Raw genomic sequence first — 12,319 nt, forward strand, 5'->3', positions numbered from 1 at the left:
CCGTTAGGAATCATTTTGTTCGTACAGCGCCATTGCACGAAGTGGCAAAACGTTCAAACTGTTAGCCAAATGTTATCGACAGTTGTTCATGTACACAGTCGTAAAGGAGACTCACTCGGTTTTAGTCACAACAAGCGGACTTTTAGTTGTGTAATGTGTTGTATTTTACTTAGCGATAAATAAGGAATGGAAAATACGCAATTTTGCACACAGCATAGGTACACAATTAAAATTGTAATATGTATATGATAATAAATAAAGAATATATTTTTACAAGTTAATGTGTTCTTATTTCCCACCCTGTGGAAATTCTAATAAAAATCTTGAAAATTGAATTTGTATTAGGAGAACGTGATATCGAAGGAGGTGGAATGAAAATTGTGCTACCTCTTTGACTATCATATTCTCCTAGTAGAAACCTCGAAAAATTTTCGAAAACCTCGAAAATTGAATTTTGTATTAGGAGAACATGATAGCGAAGGAGGAACATGAACTCGTTTCTCGTTGGAACAACATTTTATTTATACCTGCACTCGTGTATTATCACATATTTTCTAATTTCAATCATGAAAATACAGTTTTCTCGGAATCGCACAAATGATCGTGCCGTTTCCCCATGCGTTGCGCGCAACGATCAATAAATCTTTATACAAAAATATCGATTCGAAATTGTTTGGACCATCGTGGACTACTGTAAAATCGTACAATTCTCCGGCAAGGGGAGGGGGTGCGTTCAATTGTTGCGCGGTCAAAAGTGTATGTAATCACGATCGTCGACGGGTATACATATGTATATACATATACACATGGATATACATATACATGAGGGGTATACAAACGTGTACGGATTCCGCGAAGAATCGTCGCGCGACGCGATTCGCGTGATCGGTGGCTCGGGTCGCTCGTTTCGCGTTCAACTTTGTACAACTAATCGAAGGATAAACGAGAGAACGACGACGGTAGCGAACGGAGAAAGTGTGTGGAAGGCACTTCCTTGGCACGTGATCACAGAAGAACGCAGGTACTGTGCAACAACGAGTTCGCGTGGTCCTAAACGAGCCGGACGCGTCGTGGAGGACGCTGCAAACCTTTGTTTCATTATAGATCGGGAATTCAAACAGAAACAAACAGATTCCTCGTAATTGTCTCTCTGATCGACTGACTGGACCGTCCGTCTATCTGTGAGCTAATGAAAAAAAGAAGAAGACACGAATCGAGAGCGGCGTTGGTTCTGTAGCAACGTGGTTGTTCGGTAACGACTCTAATTGTAAGACTGATGTTCGTCGCGTAGAAAATGGTTCACGAGAACGTTAATGATAACGATGATGATGACGATGAAGACAATGACACTATGACGAAGTCGACGACGATGACAATTATAATAACAATAACAATCATAATAATAATTACGTAGTATTAATAATAATAATAATAATAGTGACAACAACAATTATAATTAAAAAAAGGAGAAAAATGCATTCCACTATGCAGGTGTAAATCGTTTCATTCGAATGTTTTTTTCGTGGGCGTCCGACTCGCGATTGCGGATCGAATCGGATCGAAGCGCCCATTTCTTTTTCTGTTCCTATATATGTTTCCGTCTGCTTTGTACACGTCGTATAAATAAGTAGGAGCAATGATTCTTCTAAAGGCTAATAACTTAGTAGAAAGATACGCGTGGAAATATCTACAAGTATGTATAAAACCATTGTTGTATTGCAACGTATTGTTCCTGGAACGCTCTCGAAGCGAAGGGTTGCTGCGCGAGAGATCGTGGATCGAGGATGGTTCTCGCTGATCGATTACCGGGCGGATGTTTACGTACAATACAAAATGGCAGTTGTGTTGCGATAAAACACGCGGGCGCGCAACCAAGAAGACGTCGAACGCGAGACTGATTTTGCTCTAATACTGCTGCTTTCCGAACGATCGAGCGATTTTTCTGTCTGGTTGACGTTTTTACTCGTCGTTTACCCGCGACGCCCGTCTATAGTCTCGGGTGTTTATACTTTTCTTTTGGCTTTGTCGGTCGTAAGGCACGTAACGTATTTCGTTAAACGAAAAGGGACGCTATATAAAAATGTAAAATCTGCATTCGCTCGTCTCACACGCTCGACTTTCCTGCTTCTCTATCTCTCACACTCTCTCCCATTCTCACTCTCTCTCTCTCTCTCTCTCGCGCATCACACGCACAAACACACTTCCGTTTACTCCTGATTCCATTCGAACATCGCTTAGCAACAAGACGTTCAATTCGACTCGCCAGAACAGCTCGCCGAACGTCACGCTGATATTTTCGAGGGTCCATCTTGTACAGAGTGCTCGAAAACGGATGGGAGAAAATATAAGGCGTTATTCTTCGAGACAATACGATACGAAAATCAAGAATTTTGTTTGAAAATTTGTAATCAAGCCAGTGCCAACAGACCAACCAATTATATGACTCACGTATTCTACTACTGGTAGATCAAGGGGATCTTGAATCATTTGAAAACGAAGCTATAATCGTAATTTTTTAATTCTTGATTCATGTGTTACATTATCCCGAAGAGTCACCTAAGACTATCTCTCAGCTGTTACCGAGCACTGTGGATATATTCAGAACTAGACTACGGACCTTTACGCAAAATAAAAATTGTTCAGTTATACGGAACATAAGTTAAATGAATGTGCATTTACTCTTCGAGTAAGGTTAATCACTCGTCGAGAACGTAACAACATCATTCGTATTTGACCGAACTATTTTTATCACGAATGCATAAAGTCCGCAGTCATAACTGTCCCGCGTTTGATATCATGCAAAGAGGATGGGCGATCAAAACGTCGACGCAACGATCGCGGAGATGTCCCGGTTAGTCGCTACACAAATATTTGCGAAAGAGATCGCGCGCTCGACAATAAATATGTAGGAAGCGATGAACCGTGCACGGATCGCGAGCCGTTACGAAGCTGGCCATGCTCTGCGGGGTTGAATAGATGGCAACGGAAAGGGCCGAGGGCAACAAAGAGGGTGGCTACTCTCCGCTCGCTCCGTTCGATCTCTCGGATTCTCTGACTCGTGTTCGACAAACATCGTCCCCGCAGGATGTTTTTCAAGAACGTGTTGCGCATATCGTTTGGTAGACCGCTCGCAAACAACGTGCGTCCGCGGAGCTTTAAACGGCTCGACCGGTTGACAGTACCAAGAACGCGAACACGCCTGGCCAGTAAACAATCAGACCCGCGTTCCTTCCGCATCCTAACTTTCCAGCTCCGCATAGCGTCGCGACCCGTTCTGGCAACCGATTCGACTGTTTCGCACGATTCACCGCGCATTGTAGGAACGAACGCGCTCGCCGATGCAAAAATAGTCTATCGCGCGATCGAATCGGCGACAGAGGGTCCGAGGAGCCGCGAAACAGAGAGAGAACGAGAGAAGGAGCGAGCGAGCGTCCGTCGCGCGACCAGACGCGTCGTCAATGCTGCGTCTCCGATATTGTCTTCACGGGCTCCAACCCCTGCTTCTCGTGCTTCTCTTCGTCCTTATCCGGGTTATCCCACGCCTGCCTTTGCCCGGATCCGAAGATTATGTAGAACACCGCGCACACGATGTAGACGCTCGCCGAGATCAAGAACACCAGCCTCCACTTTGCTTGCGTCGGCTGAAAAATCAAAATCCTCTCGTTACTCGATGCGCGCGGTCAATGTTAGTACAACTGCCTCGATAACAGTACTATCTAAAGCACTGGGATAACAAGAAGTCTTCAACGTAATTCATTGCTCGTTTCGGCTCTAAAAGAATCGGCTAGTGTAACATACGTTTATCTTCCACCATAAAGCGATTTCATTTATAGATACACCAGCCGATTCGAATTATTTTTACATCTTCATGTAAACTTCATGAAATGTAATACGTTGCAGCAGAAGACGGTTAAGTGCCGGTTGTAGCGCGACAGTTGACGAGGCATCGCGTTGTACACAAGAGACTGTGCTCGAGTAGAAACAAGCGCGATCAACGGGATCAACGTCAAAGATAATTACCGTTCCGACGATAATGTACCCGGCTGTGATCGGAGCGAGAAGCCCGGCGAGATTCGCCAGGCAATTGGTGAAGGACATCAGCACCCCAGCGAACCTCGGCGACACGTCCAGATGGTTCACTTTGAACCCGGAGTAGATGCCACCGTTCAAGCCGACGCCGACCGTCAAGATTGCGACCGTCAGCCAGGAGTTGCAGCTGGTGTAGGAGGCGCCGATCAACGCGATCGCGGGTCCGAATTGACCTATGCTGTTGATGATCTTGCGCGTGGTGGTGTGGTTGAACTTGCCCGTGGAGATCATCCAATCGGCCACGTGGGAGATGAACATCGAGAAGATCCACATGGCTAGGTAGGGGAGCGAGGAGATGCTGCCGTTCTGAAATGAATACGTGAATCGTTAGGCTCAGCAGCTAATCCTGAGATCTGTGGTGGGTATATTATTCTGACACCACATGTCAGGGAAAGGATCTATATCCTTCCTGTCATCCTAACAGATTTTTTCTACACGCAGGTTCGGATCGGTATAAAGAATGAGAGTTACCGATTTAATGTCGAAGTGGAGAATTTGCTTCATGAAGGTGGGCAGCTCGGTCATCAGCGTCTCGTATCCGTAGTTCTGACCCATGTGGGCGATCAGGATGGCCCAGAATGGCAGCGAGGTGACGATAGAACGCCACGGCACTGGAGGAGACTGCGCAACGTCCGAGAAACATGATTCGTAACGTAATCAAACGATGTAGGAGAAGACATTATCTTCCATAAATGAATTTTTATAATTGGGAGCTATAAAGGTGTAGTGTTAAATTTTTACGTTTGATTTTTCCATTTATTCTGAGAATTTCTGGTTTAAAAAATAATACGAGTATCTCGCCTTTATAGGAGGAACAATAGTTGGTGTACTATACTCACGGTAGCTCCGGCGTTGCCCCACAGAGCACTTAATATGTACTTCTTCTCGTCCTCCGGGATACGGGGGTGGGTCTCAGGATCCTCGTAGACCATCAGAAGGAACGCAACGCACCAGATAGTGCCGACCGTTCCGAACACGTAGAAGATCGATGGCCAGCCACCGTCGAAACCGTATTCGGAGAGGATTCCGCTGAGCGGCATAGATATCACGGTGCCGAATTGGGCACCTGTGTCGTAGCATGTGAAAAATATTATCGATTAGTGGTGCGCGTCATCGAGAAGGACGCCGATAATGATAGAAATAGAAAGAGAAGTAGAACAGGCATGTCCAAGCGACGCGAGCCAGGTTCACCGGCCAAAAAACGCCCACGAAACGGACCACGCCCCCCGGAGAGCCACAATCGCGCTGTGGGGGGCTTTGGAAGCGAACTTACTCACTGGACCCTCTGCTTGAACCAGACCACGCCCCCCGCATAGCCATAATCGCGCGGTGGGGCGCTCTGGAAGCGAGCCAACTAGCGGGACCCCTTCACGAGCCATCCTCGCTCTTCCTGAGAATCGCGAAAGCCCTACCTGGACATGCCTGACGTAGTAGAAGAAGAAGAAGAAGAAGAAGACGAAGAAGAAGAAGAAGTAGAAGTAGAAGAAGATGAAGTAGAAGTAAAAGTAGAAGAAGAAGACGGAGCGGGAAAGGAAGAAAAGCGTGTGTCGAGACGGACGGTCGATCCGGCAGCCTTTGGGTACACGCTCGGGTCCATCGGTAGGCCGCGGGCAGCCGAGAGAACCGGCATTCGGGATTCGCGCGACGAAAGGAGGTCTAGGGCCTCGTAGAGCGGTATCGAGGAAGGCAGCAACGAGCTTACCGGCGTAGACGAAGGCACCCATCCTGCTGCGTTCATTCGGCGGTATCCACTTGGCCAGCATCGCGTGCGTGCAAGGCACAATTGGACCCTGCAATAGGGATAATCCATTCCTAGGGGGAGGAAATACACCCGAACGATCAAAAAGCGTTCACACATCACACGGCAATTTTCGTCGTGTTAAGTTTCTCTTTTTAACCTGTTTACTGGGTGGAGACGTTTTCCCATCCGTTTACTTACACGAGTGCGTTCGAGTCTCGTTTCAGCGCCGAATCCTTTTCGTTTCGTTTTAACACACAGACACACACACATGCCAGACGGGCTACCGAAAATCGTTTTGCTATCGATCCATCGAGCATTTGGTTCCCGAGCTTGCCATCATCTGTCCGTTGAACCGCTGGTGGTTCGTCCCGATTCTTTTACACACACGAGGTCCGAAAGGGGGTTGTTGCCCAGTGAACAGGTTAACGTGTTTCGTTTATACTCTTTCTTTTCTCGCTATTCGTTCCATGATCGCCACTTTTTTTTTTCGTTATCCGATCGACGAGTTGTCGAGATAGAGAGAGAAAGATAGAAAAAGAAAAATCATGGGGTAGGAGACAACTTACCTCGCCCAGGCCTTGGATGAATCGGACCACCATCAGCCAGTAGTATCCGGCACGGGCGGCTACCGGCACCAACAAACCGAACACCGAGTTGATCAGCATCCCGACACCGAGGAAGTACTTGGATCCATAACGTTTCGCGAGTATACCGAATGGTATCTGTGTGATCACGTAGCCGTAGAAGAACGAGCTCAACAGGTAGCCCTGCTTGGTGCTGTCCCAGACGAAGTCGCCATCACTGTGGCTCTAAAATTGAACGAGCAATTGCAATTATTCCTCCCTTCTCGTATATATCTTGCATGTGAACACAGTCTGTAAAAATAGTGTCCACGGCTGGCGGCTTAACGCTAACCGTACCGAGCACAAAATGCGACTACTATATGTACATAGTTTTATAAGAATGACAACACTGAGTTTATTTAAATTTCTTGCTATTTTTATAAAAATACGTGCTTGAATGAAGAAACTCGTCTAACCCCTTGCCTTACGATTTATTCTACGGTTTCAGTGATTAGAACTTTTTTGTAGATCGTAATTTCCCACAAAAAGGAGAAAATTGCTATAAATTGTATACCTATATGTTCTACAATAGAGAACATCAACATTTTTTATCAGAATCTGTTCAGAGTCTTCATCGCGAGTTAGACACGATATTGTAAGGCAAGGGGCTAATAATCTTCAATGGAATTATCCTTGCAACTTCAATGATTATAAAGCAAAAAATGTGACACCGGTGAATCGACCGGTAGTGGTACGATTAGTGTTAAGAAACCTGGCGAAAGACTTCCGTTTGTGAAAGCGTTAAACCATAATCAGATGCTTACGACTTCGGCGACGGTCGCGTTCGGATCGTAGCCGCACTCGTGGGTCGGAATACCATGGTCGTCGCGGTCACGTAGCGCCGTATGGTTCACCATAGCGACGATCGCCACGGACATGTTGGTCCTCATCACGTAGGCGTTCGCCATACCCAGGAACAGCATGAACGTGACCACATGGCGGGAACCGATCCACCCTGAAACATTCAAGAACCACAGTGAATGGCAGCGTCGCAACCCTTCACGTATCATTACGTAATCGAACGATATCGGCGAGAAAAATTGCATCGATAACGCCTATCATCTTGCGTCGGCGGTCACAAGTGTATGACAAGCTTCTAGTCCGTTTCCGGAAAAAATGCCGGACGGTTTCCCTCACTGATGTTAACCCTAGATAACTGAACATTCGTTTAATAGCCTACCGAATCGGCGGCGACTCGGGCCACGTTGTATAAATCTCGACGGCGCTTCCTCGAAAATGATTATCAATTATCTGCGATCGACCAAACGACCCCGCAGCACCAGTTGCGTCACTTGGCTCGCAGGCTACGTGCTCGCCTCCGCGAGCAACAAGTCAACGCGAGATCAAAAGAGACAATGAGAAAGAGAAAGATATCGATTCAAGGGTACGATGATCGATATCATGGTTAGAGAAGGTCGCGAAGTCTGCGTAGATCATTCAGAGCCAGCTCCGAATGACGTCGGTGGTCGGCGCCGCGGAGCCGATTCATCGTTTCAACGGAATCGATTACGAGCGTGTCTGAGACACGAATGATAAGCCGGCCGACGTGGTTCGACGACACCGACGAAGCCAGATTTCGTCTATGGCTTTCGACAACACAGTAGATCGTCCTAACTTTATTCAAAAATAGAGTGTCTTCAAACAATTATTGCTCACAGCAAGATAAGGCAGTAGACTCGTTTCCAGGATTGCAAGGGTGCGGGATTCGCCTTCTCATTTCTCGATAATACAAACCCGGGGTTTTGCAGTAGTCAAAAACGCTAGATAAAAGATTGATCTAGGGCGCTATCTGCCTCAAAAGTCCTATTTTGTCGTTTACGAGCCGTAATTTGCATTATTCGGCTATTTTCATAGCTACATGCGCAGTTGACGCTGCCGAATATTGCAAATTACGCCTTGTAAACGGAAAAGTGGGACTTTTGTGGGAGATAGCTCCCTAGATCGATCTTTTATCTAGCGTTTTTGACTCTTGAAAAACTCCGTGTTTGTATTATCGAGAAATGAGAAGGAGAATCCCACACCCTTGCAATCCTGGAAAAAGGAGTCTGTACATATACCCCCTTAAGCGTCTACGTTATATTACAGTAAATATCTCCATTTTTCTTTTAAGATTACGCGCAAAGTCTGTTCAAACGCTTACTGTCCTGTCGTCTCATTGTCCAACAATAGTAGAGGACTGCTGAGTGCACACTCCTCCACAGAGAGGTAAATTAATTACAGTCGGGAAATACGTATACTTTAATAATTAGTTAACTGAGGAAAAACGGATGTAGACTTTGTGGAACTACACCCACACCCAGATTCAATATAAATTGTGAACACGTAAAATGATAATAATTTGTCAATTAATTCATGAATGAACAAGTTAGCTTCCCAAGCTAAGTAATTAACAGCTGTGTTGAGTCGCGATTTAGCAATTCGCCGATTTCCTATCGGCTTATCGATATCCTCTCGATTCGACTAGTCGCGAAGACTCACGATGGTCGTTGGCTAATTCGATCGCTGTGGAATTCGAGGCGGACTGCTGACAAGGCGGTCCTTGAGCCGCGGGCAATGCCGTTTCTTCGTTTGCGAAATTTCTTGCAGGACACGGGCCCCTTTAGATATTATTGTGGTAGCCTAAGGCAGTTGGAGAGAGAGAGGGAGAGATAGAGAGAGAAAAAGTAAATACCGGAAATCGATATCAGCTGATTTTGTCACCGAACGCTCCAAGACAGCAGCGTACGTTCCGAATGTTCACAATACGACTAGACGTGTCAAGTCGTCGTTTAAGATTATTTAACCTTTGCGTAGCCAACCCATTTATTGCATTTCTGTCAACAACTTGTTAACGTTCCTCTAAAAATACTACAAAATGTCTCTGCATGTCTATTCTTTGCTCACTGATACACAAATGAATTTATTACACTTATTAAATTTAATTGACACATATTAAATTTAAAATACAAACGGTTTAAACAAGAAAGCAGCGTACGTTCCGAATATTTACAATACGACTAGACCTGTCAAGTCGTCGTTTAAGATTATTTAACCCTTGCGTAGCCAACCCATTTATTGCATTTCTGTCAACAACTTGTTAACGTACCTCTAAAAATACTACAAAATGTCTCTGCATGTCTATTCTCTGCTCGCTAATATATGAATTTATTACATTTATTAAAAATTTAATTAACATATATTACATTTAAATACAAACGGTTTAAACCCCTTGCCGTACAATTTTCTTTACAGTTACAGTGATTAACACGTCTTTATGGCACAAGAATGTCGTAAAAGGGAAAAGAAAATGTATATTTTTTGTATGGCTACATTTATTTCAATGCTTACAATATTGATTACAAACGAATCAAATTTAATTTCATCCAAAATGAAACGCGTAACATTCATATCTGTTAGACTTTGTTAAGAACCTTCGGCAAGGGGTTAAATAATCTAAACATTTTGGTTGGCTACAGAAGAGTTAATATACATCTGCGTTATTTCGTGTTACGTAATTTCTCGTGGTTACATTGTTAATTTAATTATTCCTTATTATAATTATTTATTATTATATTTAATTATTTATTTGAATATATATTCCTGTTTCTGGTCGCACATAATTATCGTTTATTGCGTCTGGTCGAGCGCGGGACCGCGTGAATCACGCGAAACACGCGAGACACGCGAGATCGACGGTCCGTAGGGCGGCCGCGCGAAACACTTTTCGCGCGCCGGTTATTTATAAAATTTCCGGCCGATAAGATCAAGTAATAATGATGCGGCTTATTATTAGATCCGATGCAAGCTTTATTTTCGGCCCGCAACCGTACTCTCGCGATCATTTTGCGCAGCTTGTCGCGTCCGCGAGCCTCGTTAAGGTGCGAGTACACTAGGAAGTGACACTTGCCACATTTTTTTCGCGAGAGCGACTCTCGCGACAGGTGTGAACGCCTCTGATTTAGCAAGTTGAACTCGCTCGCGACAGTTGCTCTCGGAGAACCAAACAATACGAGGCACCTCAACTCGAATAACTTCTAATTATACGTTGCACGACAAAATTATCTCTACGGATCTTACATGGTATCAAGGGGGACATGATGTTGTGCGGTGCACACCATTGATTTTTTAAATAGATCCGTGTACTTTTCTTTGCCCCGATCGACACAGTTTTTTATCCCCTCTAAAAAGCTATTAACCCCTTGCCGTATTTTAACGAGTCACACTCGTGACGAAGATTTTGAACAAAGTCTAAGAAATATGAATGGTGCGCCTTTCTTTTTAATATGAGAATTTAATGTGAAATAAAATTTGATTTGTTTGTAATTAATATTTAAGCATTGAAATAAATGTAGCTATGCAAAAAATCTGAATTTTCTCTTCTCCTCTACGACGTTTTTGGCAATAAAAACCTTTTATCATTGTAACTGTGAAGAAAATGATACGGCAAGTGGTTAACCCATGTCGAGATTAGTTTAGCAGATATTTTAATTCAAATATTGTTAAGTGATGCACACCATGTCCTCCTTGATACAACATCTGTGGAAATAATTTTTTTTTAATGATTGTTCGAAGTGTTCCAATTAGATGGCTCACCCTCTATATTTATTATAATATTTGCAGACACATGGAACTTGCTCGTGTATTCGATGTTCGGTCTGTCGACCTTGCTTCGATACCCCCGATCGATGATCGTCGACCTCGCCGATCTGCTAGATCCAACGGAATCGAATTTTCGCCTCGCACGTGCAGAAAGAACGTTTCGAGCGACACACGCGCGAATTCGCGAGTGCGAGACGCCCTATCGTTGTTCGCGTTATCTCGCATGATAGTTCACAACTATAAACATCGCTACCTTTATCTATTCTTTCGCAGTTACATCACTTGGTGTATCGTGCAGTGCGAAACTGGTTTGCAGCTTCTTATCGAGGCCGAGGGTCAGCTGTAATTTGCATGTTTTACAAGTTTTAATTTGTTCTACCCTCGGAAACAGATGCTCGAGGGTTCGTCACAATCTTCGTCGATCTACGATGTAATTCGAGAAAAGATCACATATTTTACAGGATCTAGAGTCGCAAAATGGTCGAACCTTCGAGAACACGCGAAGGTTAATAGTTCCATACTTGCACGACTGCTTGCCAAAACAAGAAAGTTTACAGTAACCGAATGTGCAGAGTGCACGTATGTTTGCGTTCCATTTATAGTAAGAAAGAGTAGGCGAATTTGGACCAGTTTCGATCTAATTTACAAATCGTATTGCTCTGTCAATTGATAGCACTAATAACGCTACAGGTATTTTTGTTTTCCCCGCCAAGACTATTAGCAGAAATATTTCTTATTCTCGAGATACTTGACCGCGGATTTTATGCATTTATCACAAAAATGTGAAACAGAAAATTGTAAAAATATTTCAAGAATGTAAGCATTAGGGGGAGCACGTTACTTTCAAATAATTCAGATCATTAACCAAAGAAATGAATTCCCATTTAGCTTACTTTTCTTGCAAATGATGCAGAAATCATTTATTTCGCATAAAGATCCGCAGTCTACACGTAATATATAGACTCCGGATTTTATGCGTTTATAAAAAAAATGAGCAAGTGCAATTTGAAACAGTGTAAATATTGAAAGATTTTGAGAGTATTAATATATTATTTTCATCACATTAAAAGTATTAACGAAGAATATAAATTTATATATAGCTCCTGCAGCTTGCAATTGATGCACAAACTTCTTACTTTGCATAAATTATTAATATATTAAATTATGCATATATAATTTATATTGTATAATATATAATTTTTAGTGTAATCGTTCTGTAGTCAAACTTTGGAAATATAAATAAATTGTTACGTCAACGAACGCTCGAAAACAACAATGCGTTGGCTCG

General features: G+C 43.7%; 1 protein-coding gene across 4 annotated transcripts in view; it reads right to left on the bottom strand.

The window, feature by feature from the left end:
• Positions 1-465: 465 nt before the first annotated feature.
• Positions 466-12,319, bottom strand: part of Picot (putative inorganic phosphate cotransporter protein picot) — a 45,435-nt gene continuing 33,581 nt past the window's right edge. For 3 of the 4 annotated variants that reach the window (XM_076434270.1, XM_076434269.1, XM_076434268.1), the window contains exons 2-8: positions 7,218-7,408; positions 6,397-6,639; positions 5,792-5,879; positions 4,929-5,155; positions 4,561-4,710; positions 4,021-4,395; positions 469-3,641 (exon numbers count right to left, since the gene is read on the bottom strand). In XM_076434270.1, coding sequence (XP_076290385.1) covers positions 3,456-3,641; positions 4,021-4,395; positions 4,561-4,710; positions 4,929-5,155; positions 5,792-5,879; positions 6,397-6,639; positions 7,218-7,376 — 1,428 coding nt within the window. In that variant the 5' untranslated portion in view covers positions 7,377-7,408 and the 3' untranslated portion in view covers positions 469-3,455. Of the gene's footprint in view, positions 3,642-4,020; positions 4,396-4,560; positions 4,711-4,928; positions 5,156-5,791; positions 5,880-6,396; positions 6,640-7,217; positions 7,409-12,319 lie in introns of all 4 variants that reach the window. The other variant, XM_076434267.1, reaches the window with a different exon arrangement.

Source organism: Lasioglossum baleicum, chromosome 12 (genome assembly GCF_051020765.1).
Source record: "Lasioglossum baleicum chromosome 12, iyLasBale1, whole genome shotgun sequence".
Taxonomy (NCBI): Eukaryota; Metazoa; Arthropoda; class Insecta; order Hymenoptera; family Halictidae; genus Lasioglossum; species Lasioglossum baleicum.